Here is a 17485-nt window from a genome sequence, read left to right as displayed (position 1 = left end):
AGATATTACATTTTGGTGGATGGGGTAGAAGAAAACAGCTCTCATTTTCTACAACAGGAAGATCAGGTTTCATTTTATGGCAGACCTGATTTCGGAAAGATTTTTTTCCTTCTTCTCATATGGACATTACCATCACTCTCTTGCCCTTTTGGCTAGCATGGTTTTTTTTCCTTTTCCCTTCTGCTTCACATTTTAACCTAGGAAACTACTCATTTATTTTTTTTTCTTGTTTCAGTGAAGTCAAGTTTTCCTTAACTTGGCTTTACTTTTAGTATTTTACTTGCCCCTTCATTTACTCTTATCTGGACAAAATGACAAGACGTAAAAATTCAACACAAAAAAAAGAACAAGAGGCAGTACCGAAGGCTAGGGACCTAATCAATACAGACATCGGTAATATGTCAGATCTAGAGTTCAGAATGACAATTCTCAAGGTTCTAGCCGGGCTCGAAAAAGGCATGGAAGATATTAGAGAAACCCTCTCGAGAGATATAAAAGCCCTTTCTGGAGAAATAAAAGAACTAAAATCTAACCAAGGTGAAATCAAAAAAGCTATTAATGAGGTGCAATCAAAAATGGAGGCTCTAACTGCTAGGATAAATGAGGCAGAAGAAAGAATTAGTGATATAGAAGACCAAATGACAGAGAATAAAGAAGCTGAGCAAAAGAGGGACAAACAGCTACTGGACCACGAGGGGAGAATTCGAGAGATAAGTGACACCATAAGACGAAACAACATTAGAATAATTGGGATTCCAGAAGAAGAAGAAAGTGAGAGGGGAGCAGAAGGTATACTGGAGAGAATTATTGGGGAGAATTTCCCCAATATGGCAAAGGGAACGAGCATCAAAATTCAGGAGGTTCAGAGAATGCCCCTCAAAATCAATAAGAATAGGCCCACACCCCGTCACCTAATAGTAAAATTTACAAGTCTCAATGACAAAGAGAAAATCCTGAAAGCAGCCCGGGAAAAGAAGTCTGTAACATACAATGGTAAAAATATTAGATTGGCAGCTGACTTATCCACAGAGACCTGGCAGGCCAGAAAGAGCTGGCATGATATATTCAGAGCACTAAACGAGAAAAACATGCAGCCAAGAATACTATATCCAGCTAGGCTATCATTGAAAATAGAAGGAGAGATTAAAAGCTTCCAGGACAAACAACAACTGAAAGAATTTGCAAATACCAAACCAGCTCTACAGGAAATATTGAAAGGGATCCTCTAAGCAAAGAGAGAGCCTACAAGTGGTAGATCAGAAAGGAACAGAGACCATATACAGTAATAGTCACCTTACAGGCAATACAATGGCACTAAATTCATATCTCTCAATAGTTACCCTGAATGTGAATGGGCTAAATGCCCCTGTCAAAAGACACAGGGTATCAGAATGGATAAAAAAACAAAACCCATCTATATGTTGCCTCCAAGAAACACATTTTAAGCCCGAAGACACCTCCAGATTTAAAGTGAGGGGGTGGAAAAGAATTTACCATGCTAATGGACATCAGAAGAAAGCAGGAGTGGCAATCCTTATATCAGATCAATTAGATTTTAAGCCAAAGACTATAATAAGAGATGAGGAAGGACACTATATCATACTCAAAGGGTCTGTCCAACAAGAAGATTTAACAATTTTAAATATCTATGCCCCCAATGTGGGAGCAGCCAACTATATAAACCAATTAATAACAAAATCAAAGAAACACATCAACAATAATACAATAATAGTAGGGGACTTTAACACTCCCCTCACTGAAATGGACAGGTCATCCAAACAAAAGATCAGCAAGGAAATACTGTTGCAAATTATGGTTCATTTTTAAAGTATGGAGGCTGGAAAAAGCTTCTAAGAAGCCCTAGTGTTGCATTATAGAACCAGGCCTTTCATTTTGAATTATCTTTCTACATATGCATGTAGATTTCAAGCCTTTTTTTACTGCATCACAAAAAAGATTTATGAATAATTCATGATCCCAGTATTTTTAACAAAAAGTTCTTTTCCTATGACAGATCTGGAAAGCTAAAAACTTTTATGAAGCTTTCTAACTACTTAAGATCTTTCCAAAATGAAAAGTAAGCTCTGTTATAGCTAATTAGTTTAAAATACTTCAGCTGTGATGTTTCTGTAAAAAATGGGGAAAGGGAACATTTGTTGAGCAATTACTATGTGCCAGGAACGATGCCCAGTGCTTATATGTATTTTTTCTCACAAAATCTCCATGACAACTTGTAAGTTAGGTCAAAAACTGATGCTCAGTGCTTTGGTAATTTACTCATGGGCATGCGACTGGTAAGTGGTAGTCGGAGCAGGCTCAGAGGATGCTTTGTAGGAATGAAGGTCCATTTTCTTTACCCACATTATACACGGCAACAGCAGAGGCTCAAAAGACTAGCTAAATAAAAGGAAGAGTGCATTTACTTACATTGTTGTTGGTCACGGCAAAGTACTGCAAATTACTCAGATACTGGATTTCTTCTGGAATGAAGGTCAGGTGGTTATAGCTTAGATCTAAATAATGTAGTTTGGTGCATAGGAAAAGCTGCAGGGGCAGATTCTCGATATTATTGTGGTTCAAAGAGAGCTGCTCTAGATTAGATAGCGCCCCGATCTGGGCAGGGATATAAGCAATGTTATTGTGCCACAACTTTAGGCAGGAAAGATTCTGGAGATGCTGAAAGCTAATGATCTCTTCCACCGTTTTAAGGTTATTTTCTTTTAGATCTAATTCATGCAGGTTGTTCAGGCTGAAAATGGAGTGTGGGATGCGTTCCAGGTCACAGCTGATAAGCTCCAGGCTTTTCAGATTGACCATCTTTTTCAAGTTGTTCAACACCACCAGTTTGCTTCCCTCATTATCGAGGGACAACTTCTGCAGTGAAGGCAGGAGGTCTGTAATGACTTGTGGGATCCGGGACAGGCTGCTCTTCAAGTAGAGGGTCCTCAGGTTTTTTAAGTCTTGAAAGCCTTCTAGCTGCATGGTACTCAACTGCTCAGGGAGAACACAGCCCGACAGATAAAGTTCCTTGAGATTCTTCAGGTGAAATACCCAGCGTGGGATCTTCCCCATTTCGGTAAATTTCAGGCGGAGGATTTTTAAGTTCTCCTCCAAGAAGCCCAACGCTGGGTGGTCCACCAGGAGGGACGAATGGTACACATGAAGCTCCTTGAGGTTGACCAGCTGGGAGATGGCGGAGGGCAGCTTGACTTCAGGGATGAGCTCCAGGCTGAGCACTTCGATTTCTGTCAACTCAAACACATTGTCTGGAAGACCATTTAGCATAAAAAGATGCAGTTCTACCTTGTCCTGGGAGTTTTTCACAAGCTTACTCTTTAGTTTCTCAACCGTCCATTCGTTATTGAGGTTGATCTGTTTCAGTTTGTTTTCACTGACCTCCGACAGGAATATGGAGAAGCGTTTGGAATAGAGGGGATCATATTGATCGGCCAGATGGAGGATGAAGGCGAAGTCATTCTTGACATCAGGGATATCGCTGTAGTTGCTCTTTTCTCTCAACGCCTCGAAGGAATATTGCTTCAGGGAACTCCTCAGCATCCACCATAAGCTGTAGGAGGAGGTGAGACCATAAAGTATAACTAAAATCACATAAAATGAAGCCAAGACCTTAAATATTTCTGCCAAGGAGTAGACACACTGGTAGCGCTTGTAGCCTGTGAAAGCTTGTACATCGACCGAACAGTCAATTTCAAGTGTGATGTAGGTTAGAAAATACGGAACGTAGGTTATGATGAGGACAAACAGAATGACCTTCACGATGATCTGCTTCAGATACACTCTGTAAATGATGTCCTTCTGCTCCACGTGCATGCGGAACCTTTTCACTTTTTCAAAGATGGCTTTGGCCTGTTCGCCTTCCTTCTTATCCAGGACGCTGGAAGTGGGGCTTTCGATGCCAGCTGACTCCAAGCCAGGCTGTGGGTAGGGCAATGACTGCTTGCTGGAATCAACGTCGGCCGAACACCCTGAGGACGAAAGCAGGACCTTGGACTTGGAGAGGGTCAGGGGCCTCACGGACTGCTCGGCCACCGTTTCGGACAGGGCACGGGTGGTCCACGGAGAATCGAAGCACTTGTGGAGGATGGCCACGAAATGCTCGAGTCTGGAACTGGTACTGGGGTAGTGAAGCCAGAAGTTGCTGCAGGCTGCAAAGATGAGTGTGTGCAGGAGCACCAGGTAGGGGAAGAACTTGGCGAACCAGTGGAGCTGCTTCTCGTAACAGACGGCATCGATGTAGGAGTACTGCTGTCGGTGGAGGTCATTCTGGATTCTGAGGGGGAGTGGAAGCGGGGTCCCGGGATCAGAGGAGGACGTGTTGGCGCTGGCTTTCAGGAGGTCCCAAGGCACGGCACAGTGATTGTCAAATTCCACCTTACATGGAAGACAGCACAGAACCCTGCTCTGTGTGAGCTGGAGAGCTCCGGCCAGCACGGCCACCAGCAGCATGATCAGGGTGATGTAATACCAGAAGACGTCCCACCATGGTTTTAGGATGTGATAGGATGACTGGGCGTCTGCTAAACATTTCAGCTCCGTTAGTGTAATCATGACTTTCCCTTGTAGGAGTCCAGGAACTGGAAGAGGAAAAGAAAAGAAAAGCCACTGAAGCAAGGATCCAAAGCTCTAATGGCTTGTCCTAGCCAGGTAGGATTTAGCTCAGGGACAAAACCTGGGAGGCAGGGCTGATCAGAGGATGCAAACGTCTTTTGGTTTCACTTGAAAACTTGGGCCATCCCAGCTGTGCACTCATCTTCAGATGAGAGACCATTTGGTGGTCACCAGACTGGATCTATAAAGGTATTTGGGGCAGACTATGAAGCAACTACCTAGTCTCCTCCTGGAGCTTGACTCTCTGCTGAGTCATTAAAAACCAGAAGCCGGGGCACCTGGGTGGCTCAGTGGATTAAGCCTCTGCCTTCGGCTCAGGTCATGATCTCAGGGTCCTGGGATCAAGCCCCACATCGGGCTCTCTGCTCGGCAGGGAGCCTGCTTCCCTCCCCCACCCCCACCTGCCTCTCTGCCTACTTGTGATGTCTGTCAAACAAACAAACAAATAAATCTAAAATAAAATAAAACCCAGAAGCCATGTTTTCTTCAACCAACATTAGGAAAACTTATTCTTATGTTACTTATTTCTTACAGCCACATTTCACACCTTCCAAAGGGTCTGAACAAGCTCTTTTTACATCCTACCCCATGTCTGGAGCATCAGTTATGGCTTAAGAGCTGTGTTTAAACCATTCTTTGAAAATTCTTCTGAGCAAGCATTGCTTTATGTAAGTATCTGTTAGGATTAGAGGGATATATCAGTGCTACATTGGAAACAAACTGTGAGTTAATGCATGCTACTATGGGGACTCTCTCTCATAAGCACTGTTTTGATGTCAAAGTACTAATTCGATAAACGATTAAGGATATGTTCTATTATTACATTATTTTTGCCTTCAGAAACACAAGAGGCAGATTTTGCATTTTTTCATATTAAAAAGTATTCAGATAGTGCTCCTTACAGCAATGATTTATGTAATGTTCAACCTTAGCTATATCAACTGTTTAAAAAATAGCTAATTAGTAAAATCCAGACCATATAAGATGGAACAGAGGAAGAAAATAAAAGGAAATATTTGGATCTAATAGCATATCTGGTAAGAAAAAAAATTCACAGATTCACAGTAGTCTTTTAATGGATAAAGAGAGTGAACCAGATCGTCTCTAAGGGCTCTGCCAGCTCACAGTTTACGGCTGTATTTGTCCTCTTAAAGGTCCTGAGAGTTAAATTCATTTAAGACATAGAACTGCAATTGCAGAAGAATGTAAACACGAACTGCCCAACCATGATATGGGTTGACAGAGAGCGAATATTTATTCAACGAAGAACACAAGTCAACATTGATCAAAATAATGTACTGTAAATATTTATACTTACTGGATGAAAAAGGTGAATCCAATAAGTTGACTGTGCTTCAATCAGGAGGCCGACACCTTTTGAAATTTCTTAGACACACCATCTCTGTGTTTGTCTTCATTCTATGAGAAAGAGTAGATATAATAGCTGCGGTATTTCAAACAAAAATGGAGACACTGTCTTCAGAGACCCACTCCATCATAAGACATGTTATGGCAAATGGATTTTCACAGATCAGTTTACTTTTGACACTGGAAGACATTTCGGCAAAGCTATATATACAGGACCCCACCCATATATGAGATCATACTCAGCCCCCAAACTCCCTTAAATTACAGAGAAGTTTCTACAGAGACTTAGATGTTAATATACTTTAAAATGCCATATTTACAACACTTAGATGAACATTTAGCTTTTCCAAGCAGCCTACATATGTTAATTTCTCTCATTCAGTCCTCATACACAGTTGGTCTTATTTGCATTTATCAGATGGCCTGTCAAATCACGTAATTTCGGCATCCTAATTTTAAACCACACACCTCTCCAAATAAGAAGGCTCAGTGCTCTTCAAATTTAGCCTACTGATTTCATTAGAAATTGTCACAAGTTAATAACTTTTGAAGACACAGCTCAGAAATATGGCTGAAATTCTCTGGAATTATGATATTATTAAATGAAGCTGTACTTTGTATTAGGTTTTTTTTTAATCTTGTAGGTTAATAAATACCATCCGAAGCATCTATATCAAATAATCATTTGTAGTAATTTAAACTGCATATATATATCAATCAGTTTGAAATATGGGGCCATTCTAAAACATATAAAATTTTTAAGTTGCTATGGAATTATATTCTGGTAATGCCTATGAACCTCTGAAAAGTTACTAGGAATGTTTATATATTTGCCCTGGTGATACAATCCTTTTTTGGTTTTATTAAGTACTTGAAATACAGCTCAGTGTATTAACCACAAATTGTATTTAAGATATTTTTAGTAATTCTCTTGTGACCTTGTCATTTTCAAAGATCAAAAAGCTGGGCATGTCTGAAATTTACTTTGGATTTACCAATCTATGTGCAATAAAGCTTGCTTGATAACTACTATCCAGTATCAAATTATTTTGTAGGCAGGAAGGCACAGTTAGTGTGTATGATAATCCAGCTGTGTACTAATTCATACTTACATAGTACCACTAGAGTATGAGTTTCTCATTCACAATTCATTTTTAGAAGGCTTTCAACATATGATACACAACTGCATTTATGTGCAGCAGATATGATAAAGATATTTGAGGTGTGAAACATTTTACATATTCTTCCATTGCTTTGCATCTATAATGTACCAGGAAAGAATTTATTATATAACTCCAGAATGCTACCCAGCCATCCTGATACTTCTTGTACAATACATTTTCTTTTAAAAATTACAAGCACATTTCTACTTTAAACACAGTATTTCTATGAAAGAAGAGAGTCACAAACCTTCAACTATAGTAATCTTTTAAAATATACATTTTTAAATATTAGTATGAGAAACTATTATAACTAATCTGTTAAGAGAACCACAGCTAACTATAGGTTTATCATATTAATACTAACTGAAAGTGATTTGTAAATAACTTTTCCTGTTTACCTTTTTTAAGATTTATAAGCTTTCCCCCTAATCACCTAATTCAGATTTCCATCAAGGAATTCCTTATAATAAGAGAGCAAATAAAAAGGTACAGTTTATAAGCTGATACCTGTTATCCTACTTTCAAAGCACTTTCATTTGTATTAATTGGTTTCAGAAAATAAACCGCTAAAGAAGTATTATTCTTCTTTACATTTTTAAAGCATGGAAAATAAAGGAGGCCCAAAGGAGCCATCCTGCCCAAGGTGACAAAACTGTCAAGAAATAATTCCAGTTAGAACCTGGGTCCCCAGACTCAAATCTCAAACCTTGTCCACAGCAGACCACGCTGTCTCATTAAATCCAATTAACTATGCCACTCTGTTCTTTCAAAGGCTAAAGAAAAAGCTATTTCTCTCTTTTCCCCAACTGCAGCAGACTAAATATTTTGTCCCCCTAAAATACGTGTGTTGAAATCTTGATCTTGAACTTCCCAGCCTCCAGGCACTGTGAGAAATAAATGTCTGCTAGTTAAGTCACCCAGTCTGTGCTAGCTTGTTAAAGGAGCCTGGACAAAAACATTAACTCACCCCAACAACTGCATTGTAACTGGGTTCCATTTTAATCTTTTGGAAAAAAAAAAAAAAAAGGACGGAAATACACAGTTTTCTACCATGTCCACTCTAATATACTATAGAATCAACTTTCCCCAGCTAAACTTTTTCTACCAAACGTTTTCCACTGAACTAAGACTTCACTTATAAATAAATAAATACATAGCATCCAGGTTTCATGATGTATGAAAAACTCAAGCATTCTTATATATTACATGATGTTAATTTTTCTAATTAAAGTGTTTATCTCAAAGGCTAGAGCATAGCCTTTGTCACTACAAAATTTAACTGTTTGTGTATCTAGGAAATTTTTTCCAGACTGTATTTTTGCAAACAATAAGGATTCAATCTAAATCAGATCTCTATTTCTAATATACAAATGCACTAAATCAGTTCAAAGAAACCATGTTAAGAGTAAAGGATTTTGTGGCCTAATCCCACTCCTTTAGCTTTTAAACCTCATTCAAAAATCATAAAAGCTTTTCAAAGCACATGAATTCTTTGACAATCTCACCCCAAAGCCTCTAGGATTGAAACAAGAACACTCAAGTTAGGCATCTTTGCTTCCCACTAGTCCCTATTTTACTTTGAAAGCATTTCCAAAATAGTGAAAAAATAAACAAATGATGATCAGATGGTATTTAGAGTCATTCTATGCAGAGAACTGGACACTACTTCAAAGATCTCTGTCTCTGACCCCAGGCAGGGATATAACCAAACAATTTAAAACGGGGATTCTCTACGCTCTCACAGCAAATTGACTTAGAGATTGCCTTATATCCCCTCAAAATGTTTAGTACCACTTCTCATCAAAAGATGTTTCTTGGGTCTAACATACAACCAACTGAAGTTTCAATTCACCTCTCGAGTTCTCTCTCTGGGAAATCATGCATCAGTATCCTTGATTAACCTGCTCCTTTTCTTCAGATTAAATTAAATAACCCCTTGAGGCATTTTTCAGAGATGTGGTAATAATCATTCAGCATTTCTCAAGAACTTAAGTGATCACTAGCAAGACACTTGGTAACAGGTTTATGTCCTTTACCAATTGTTTCAGATCCTGTCAATAGAGCAACTTTCAAATAATAAACACTCTTCCCACATTTAGTTGTAGTTTTGAGACTTCCTGGAAGGGACCTAAGATTTATATAGTGAAGTGTTTCTCTAACATTAATATTCATAAAAATCATTGGAGAGCTTACTGAAACACAAAGTTCTAGGGATGCCTGGGTGGCTCAGTTGGTTAAGCATCTGCCTTCGGCTTGGGTCATGATCGAAAGGTCCTGGGATGAGTTCGGCATCGGGTTCCCTGCTCAGCCGGGAGCCTGCTTCTCCCTCTCTCTCTGCCTGCAGCTCCCCCTGCTTGTGCTCTCTGTCCCTCTGACAAATAAAGAAAATCTAAAAAAACCACACCTCAGAGTTTCTGATTCATTAGGTTTGAAGAAGGCCCCCAAAATGAGCACTTCTAAAAAACCCCTAGTTAATGTTGATGCTGTTGGTGCAGAGACCATTTTTTGAGAATCTAAGACAGTGGTTCTCAATTTTGGCTTCCCATTAGAGCAACCTAGAGTGCTTTAAAAAAACAAAAAACAACAAACAAACAAACAAACAAAAAAACCCAAACCCTCAAATCCAGGCCCTACTCCTATGATGGATCAAGCAATTCAACTGGTCTAGCTGAGACCAGTACTTTTTGGTTTGTTTTCTCCACATCTCCACAGGAAGAGAAAGCTCACAGGACAGACTGGCATTTAAATATCTGGGGAAAATGCCAGCCTTTTAAATCTTCTTGGAAGTTTCAGTAGATGTCTAGAGTGCTATCCCTCTACACAGATTACCAGTAACAGTGACCAGCCCACTCCATGAGCCCTTCAGAGACCCGAGAACCAGGTGTGTGAGGCAGGAGAACAGGGAGTCTCTGAGCTGTAGAGATTTGTAGGGTGAACTTGAAGAGGAATCAGACAATGAAGCCGAGCTGAAAGGCTATTTCAATCGTGTGGGTGAAATAATGAGGGAGAATTTTGCAACACGTTTGAAAAGAAAGCAATGACCGAAAGAGTCACTGTAAATGACAATCCAACATGACTTAGCAACAACAGATAAAGGGGTCCATGGAGAAGCAGGAGTCAAAAGGATTCAGATTTTGAGTCTATGGCATTACATAGTATCTTCCACAATTTCTAGCACATGGTGTACAACAAATATTTGTATAGTAATTAATGGAGCATATCAGAGAGCAGAAAGTAATATAGTCAGGTGTTAGGCAGGGTGTAGCTAAGGTCCTAGGACCTTCCCTGGGAGAGGCCAGTGCTTAGCCACATGTAGATGGGAAGGATTTGGGCTAACTATTCTGCATATTCTAAATATTAATGGCTGAAAAAATTAATAAGGTTCTATTTCTCATGATTCTGGGGTGATTCTTTAACTTGATGGGATCGGCCAGCACAAGAGTGGCCAGAAGGTCCAGAATGCCTGTTCATCAGGCTGGTGGTTGGAGCTGGCTGCTGGCTGGCCTTCCAGTGTGACTTCTCATGGCTCTTTGAGGGTCCTGACATAGCGTGGCGGGGTTCGAAGATGGTGCTTTCCAAGCGTGAAGGGGAAAACTGTAGTTCTTTACTGGCCCAGCTCTCAAAGCTACATGGTATCACGTCTACCACTTTTTATCAGTCAAAGGAGTCACAGAGCCAGCCCTGATTCCAGACAACAGAGGAGGGGAAATGTGACTTCTCAGTAGGAGGAGTGGTAACAGATAAACAGCTTGGGTTAACTCACCCTGCTTTCCCTGTGATTTCTAGTCATTTCCTCCTACATGCAAAGCAACACTCACCTTCTTCCAAGCTCCTAAAAATTTCATCTGACTATGGCATCAAGTTCAGGCTTGAAGTCCAGGATCTTGTCAGCTAAATTAGGTCTAGGGGGCTGTGGGACAGCATTCTTAAGGAATGTAGAAGTCCCGTTATCTAGCAGAGAAGATTCAGAAAGCATGGCCTTTCATCTTTTGAAGTCATAGTACAGGGTCTTACTGTGAGGCCCTGGGTTTTGTTTGTACCTTGAGATTATGTTCTCCTGGCAGCCGTGCTCTGGATCTGATCTCTACTTTGAGTACTTTTTGCTGGGTGGAAAAGCTGGGAATGAAGAACAGTTTTATCTACAACCCTAGACAATTCTGGAAGGGAACAATATCCAAAGTCTGCTTAAAATCAGACAATTTCTTCTTTCTTTGGTTGTGATGAAAAAAAGTCAATTGTCACTTCGAATATTTTTTTTTTTTATGTTTGAATACATTTTTTAATTCAACACAGGGCTTGAATTCATGACCCTGAGATCAATTCCTGAGCTGAGATAAAGAGTGGGACACTTAACCCACTGAACCACCCAGGTTGGATATTCTGATTTTCTGCTGAAAAATCTCCTAAGTTAGATACACAAATCCATTAGGTTCATTTTCCATCTTCCACGTTACTGGAGGTGTCAGTCTTGTCAATTTTTCTGTCAGTATGCAACAAGGGTACCGTTTTATACCCCCCAATAGTGATTTCCTCACTGCCCTTCCAGCCACCATTAATAGTTGTCTCGCTTCCCTCCAAACCTTCACTGTGCCCTAGTCTCAAAGCCAATTCCAGATGTTTCATTAGGGCAGGACCTCACTTCTGGGTACCAATTTTTGCTTTAGATCTCTATTGCTATGCAAAAAACCATCCCAAAACTGAGTGGCTAAAACAACAATTTGTCACTTCTCATGATTCTGTGGGATAATTGGACAGATCTTGTGTTTCACATGGTGTTGGCTGGAATGTTGGGATGGCTGGAAGGTTTAAAATGCCAATCATAGGACTGGCATTCAGGCTGTCTGCTGGTCTTGCCGCTCAGTTTGGCTAATGACCAGGGGCCACTCCTCCACGTACATGGCTGGTTAGGCTTTCCCATGGCAAGGTGACTAAGTTCAAAGGAACGCTACAAGCCCCCAAGAGCAGAAGCTGCAAATCTCTTTAAAGTCCAGCCTTAGAAATTACTCCGCACCACTTCGGCCAGGTTTGAGGGTTCAAAAAAGGTAACCAAGCTGGTCTAGATTTTTAAAGGGAAGGGAAACGGACTCCAGCTGGAAAAATCACGAAGTGTTTACCACCATCTTTAATTCATGATAGGAACTCAAGAACATTTAAGTCGTAGATAATGCCACAGAAATGAATTCGTTCTTTGAGAGAGAGAACTGAGTGAGTGAAGAACAGAATCTCTCCCCTGAATAATATATCCCATGAAGAAGGATTCTTAGACCAGGAAGAGCAAAGGGGGAGCAAGAAGCAGGCTCAGTGAGAAAGAAGCACAGTGTTTCTGGAACGGAAATCAGTTTCAAGGAAAGAGTATGACATCATGGTCAATATCACTGAGAAACCAAAGGAGAGAAGTGATGTGTAACTACCATTCAGCAGTTTCTTATCCAAAGCTGCACAATGGTAATGGGTTTCCAAGACAATCATAAATAATATTCTAAATATTAGGAAAATTTATCATCTGAAGCCCCAGAAGACCGTTACTGAGTACAACAATTAACACCACAGGAATAACTCTAGAAATTCCAATTAAATCTGAGTTGTTCTGAACTTAAAAAAAATTGCTTTACTTTTCCTTGTTTCTGACAGTTAGGGAACACATGATTTTTTAAATGTAGATGGTAATTGTCTTTTTTAGGAAAAGGCTTCTCAGTTCTTTGATGCGGTCAGTAAGCTACCGAATTATCTTGAATACATTTAAAATGAAAGAAGCTGCAGTCACATTATAATATTAACATTGGCACATAAGCCACCAGTTGGTTATGTGATTCTTAGAATATGTAAGTAGAAGGAACCTTGGACCCTTCTCCACCATCTTCATTGTTTAATAAAATGTTTTTTTGACTCCCCCTCCCACCACCCCCAATAAGTAAGCCATCAAGTAGATCCAGACTCAGTTCTTGTGTAGTCTCTTGTGGATCTACATGCTTTCCTTTTGAATGTCTGGCTGATAGCAGAGATCATTTGCTTCTCCTACTCCTCCCATAGGTGACCTTCCTTTCACAAGAGCAGAATCATATGGGCTAGCTAACCCAGGAAGAAATTAGACTGTAACTCTACAAGTAAGAGAACTAAAGCATACAAATGTTTAAGTTACTTCTCCAGGGCCTGGAATTATGAACAAATTTCCTAATTTGTACAGAACTGGGAAGTTGATAGAATTGATAATGGCTACCTAGCCTAGTTACTAATAGGCCTTCTTAATGAATTCATGAATGTAGTCCAGAACATTTTTATTTTACAATTTTAAACCATAAATCAAAATGAGATTTTTTTTTTAAGTTCTAGGACAAACCAGTGTATTCAAGAAATACTAAAAATATGGTTAAGCCACTCATCTTAACCCTTTCTCTAAAGTTAATATTTAAATGCACTCAATTAGGGAGGCTAGGACTCCAAAGGTGTACTAAGGCAATATGAGACCTTGTTTCTACTTTCATGGGATTTATAATCCCATGAGAAGACATGCATAGTTGGAAGCACCACCATGCCAAGCTGTCACCAGGCCAAATGGGTGGCATGATGGGTAAACCTAATAAGTACTACATTTGATTCTATACAAAGAAAATACCCCCAAGAGAATGGGTGGGACATCCCTGAACAGTAGCACTTCTCAAAGAGAGGTCAGGATTTTAGTTTGTAGGATACCTACTCCATGCCTGGTGGAGGCTGAAGCATTCAGGAAATATAGATGTGCAAGACAGAAAGATCCCTGCTTTCAGGGATCTTACTGAGGAAGAAGGAAAGAGAGACAACCAAATATGTAAACACAATAAATTCATAAGTTCCATGAAGAATGTAGGGCTCCTTTAGATTGGCCAGTTAGGGAAGGCCTCTTTAGATCTGAAGAGAGCCAGCCATGCAATGATATTGGGGAAGCTCATTCCAAGTAGAAGGAGCAAGAAGCTTAGAATGGGTGCAGATCAGAAGGGAGGCCTCTCAGCTGGGATGTTAGGAACTAAATGGGAGGGCCTGCAGCCAACATATAGAGTTTGGATAATAAATAGTCCAGGAGGAATGGAAAAGCCATTGAAGAGCCATAAGTAGAGAAGCAGCTGACCTGATATAAGCTGTTTTTTTTTTTTTTTTAAGATGTTTTTTGAGAGGAGGGGAGATGGAGAGAGAGAGAGACTTAAGCAGACTCTGCACAGAGCATAGAGGTCAATGTGGGGCACACAGGCCCACGCGGGGCTCGATCTCATAACCCTGAGATCACAACCTGAGCCAAAGGCAAGAGCTGGGCACTTCACTGGTGCACTACCCAGGCACCCCTGATACTAGCTTTTAAAAATTCAGTTACTCAATGAATCAGCAGGGATATGTGAATATACTCAAGAAGTCAAAGGATCTATACTTTCATCTATAAAAGAAGGGTGTTCACGATACCCAGAGGACAGACCCAATGTCCTCCCACTGCTTCACCTGGATTGCATATGTTCAGACCTGGGCAACACACTTTTCAAGACATTTGTCATATTCACAATACTAGAGAGTCATGCTACTTAATATAGTATACAAATTAATTGCTCATTATGTCAATGTCAAAAGTTCTGCCACAGAGCTAATTTAAGATTAATCTTCCACAAGTATTAAAGATAAATGATATTTGTAGAAAGCAACAGATATGGGACTTGTTTATTTCTGACTTCTGTAATCTGGGAAAGGGCGGCCATTGTTTATTTACGGAAGCATGGCAAATCAATTCCCTGCATAAAAAAGCACTACCTTAAGCAAAAATCAAAAAAATACAGACGTGGAATCATGGAGTCTAAGTCTGTCATAGACATTATATTTCTCAGATCTCTAAGGTTTAAAAAAATAACATCAACCTACATACACATATACTCTGCAATGTACAAGACCAACAAAGGACAGGAAGAGGACATTTTACCAAAACTTATACAGACTTAATTTTCTAGTTTATTAACTGGTTTAACTATATCAAAAGGATTTTATGCAAAAGATCTGTAAGGAATAACAGTCTCTTTTTACATATTAAGTATTCAGTATTTGCCCCAAGCTACCAATAATTATCTTTACCATGTGTTCACAATTCAAAATGTTAACCTTACCCGATGAATGCTGGTCAACTGGAAACTCTGCAATTAGTTTCTGTTTGAAAAATTCCTGAAGAGAAATCATAAACACATTATTACATTTTACTCAATGCAGCACTGCAAGACAAGTTATCTACTTACCTGATTCTAAGATTTCCAAGATATATAATAACTTTATGAGACATACAACTTAAAAAGTGAGTGTTATTATAGAAGTCAGCTTTCTGACCTCCTGCAAAAACACAAACCACTGTCACATGTTATACTTTCAGTGTCTTCACCACAGCAATTTATAAGGCATAAAATATGAACATTCAATTTTTATTTAAGAATGAGATAAACATTACATCTCAGGTTTAATTTATAACCTTATACATGTTTTTATAAGCTTATAAATTAAATTTATATTTTTATGATATGTTGTATGTAATTTATTTATATATAAAAATAAAAATATAAAATATATAACATATACAATTAAACAAAATAAATTATAAAATAAATATAAATGAATATTATTTACAAGTTTATAAATTAAACCTGAGATATGCTTATATCTTTATATTTTTAATATATAAAGATATACATATATATTTACTAAATATGTATATAATATATATTTATATATTTTATATTAAAAGTTTATAAATAAATATATTTATAAGTATAAAGAATAAAAAGCCATTGAAAATATCTACATTTCTTATATAAAAAGAGGAAGGGGGGTATTTGGGATAGTTTCTCTTTCAAGTTTTTACTGTTTTTGCTTTGGGGTTTTTTGTTATTGTTGCTTGCTGTTCTTTTATTTGACACAATTAAGCCATTGTAAAATTCAATGGCACAATATTTTTCCCTCTTATTTTTTATCATAGGCTTTCTCAATGTTGTTACAGTTTCTGTAAACAGCATCTTTTTTTAAAAGGATTGTATTTTTAAGTCATTTCCACACCCAACTCACAAGGCCTGGACCAAGAGTCGCATGTTCCACTGAATGAACCAGCCAGGTGCCCCTCTAAACATGTTTCGATGGAAGCATAATAGTTCACACATAGATATGTCATAGTTCACAAAATTATTTTTGTATAAAGTCCTACATCTTCCCTTTTTACTACTAATAATAGTGTAAACATCCCTGTACTCTATTCATATGATTTCCTTTGCATAGATCTCTAAAAGTGGGAGTGATGGGTCTGAGGGCGTAAATGTTTTAAGTTCTCTGATATATAACAACAAATTATTTCTCAAGAAGGTCATACTAATTTTCTTCTCCATAAACAGTATGAGTAGTACCCTTACGATATGTGGGAATCATCATTAAATAAACAAACAAACAAAACCTTGGCTAATTCCACCCCAAATTAGCTTATTGTTTATTTTGCATTTCTCTGACTCGGTTGAGTTGAATGCTTTTTAACATGTTTTACTAACAAGTTTCATTCTTCTTTTTTCTTCTTAAAAATATTTATTCATCTGGCAGAAAGTAAGAGAGAGAGAGCGCGCGTGTGCGCGCGCGCCCGCGCGCGCGAGCACAAGCAAGGGGAGCCTCAGAGGGAGAGGGAGAAACAGGCTCCCTGCTCCATCCCAGGATGCTGAGCTCATTACCTAAGCCGACGGCAGATGCTTAACCAACTGAGCCACCCAGGCGCCCCTCATTCTTCTTTTCTACTTCTTATTTACCTACACCAGAGGAATATTTTGCTGAGAAGATATAACTGTAATGAAAGCTTCCTCCTAACCACAACTTGTCATCTCAGAGTGAAGCCATTGTTGTCAAGTAAAAAAACAACAAAACGTAGTTCAGTTTCTTTATTCAGACTAAAACCAAATCACTCAAAACTAATTTTAGAAACTATAGCATAGGGGCACCTGGGTGGCTCAGTGGGTTAAGCCTCTGCCTTTGGCTCAGGTCATGATCCCTGTCCTGGGATAAAGCCCTGCATTGGGCTCTCTGCTCAACAGGGAGCCTGCTTTCCCCTCTCTCTCTGCCTGCCTCTCTGCCTACTTGTGATCTCTGTCTGTCAAATAAATAAATAAAATCTTAAAAAAAAAAAAAAAAAAAAAGAAAGAAACTAGCATAAGATATCGGCTTTCTTTCTCCCTAGCAGCAAAAGAAACAACAAGCTGGAAAAAGGAAATGTGAAAATACTAAATGACAATGCTTGTTAGAATAGAATCAATAGTCCACACGAGGCAGGAAAACCCAGGATTCGACTGTCAAGGGTAATG

General features: G+C 39.0%; 1 protein-coding gene across 2 annotated transcripts in view; it reads right to left on the bottom strand.

Moving 5' to 3' along the window:
- LRRC8B (leucine rich repeat containing 8 VRAC subunit B) overlaps positions 1-17485 on the bottom strand; it is a 65508-nt gene that overhangs the window by 9603 nt on the left and 38420 nt on the right. For both annotated transcript variants that reach the window (XM_059135775.1, XM_059135774.1), the window contains 3 exons: positions 15275-15329; positions 5948-6048; positions 2428-4595 (listed from right to left, as the gene is read on the bottom strand). In XM_059135775.1, coding sequence (XP_058991758.1) covers positions 2428-4569 — 2142 coding nt within the window. In that variant the 5' untranslated portion in view covers positions 4570-4595; positions 5948-6048; positions 15275-15329. The remainder of the gene's footprint in view (positions 1-2427; positions 4596-5947; positions 6049-15274; positions 15330-17485) is intronic.

The sequence above is a fragment of the Mustela lutreola genome, chromosome 10 (genome assembly GCF_030435805.1).
Source record: "Mustela lutreola isolate mMusLut2 chromosome 10, mMusLut2.pri, whole genome shotgun sequence".
Classification (NCBI taxonomy): Eukaryota; Metazoa; Chordata; class Mammalia; order Carnivora; family Mustelidae; genus Mustela; species Mustela lutreola.
The sequence above is the reverse complement of the archived record's forward strand: the minus strand, read 5'-3'. Positions and strand labels throughout refer to the sequence as shown.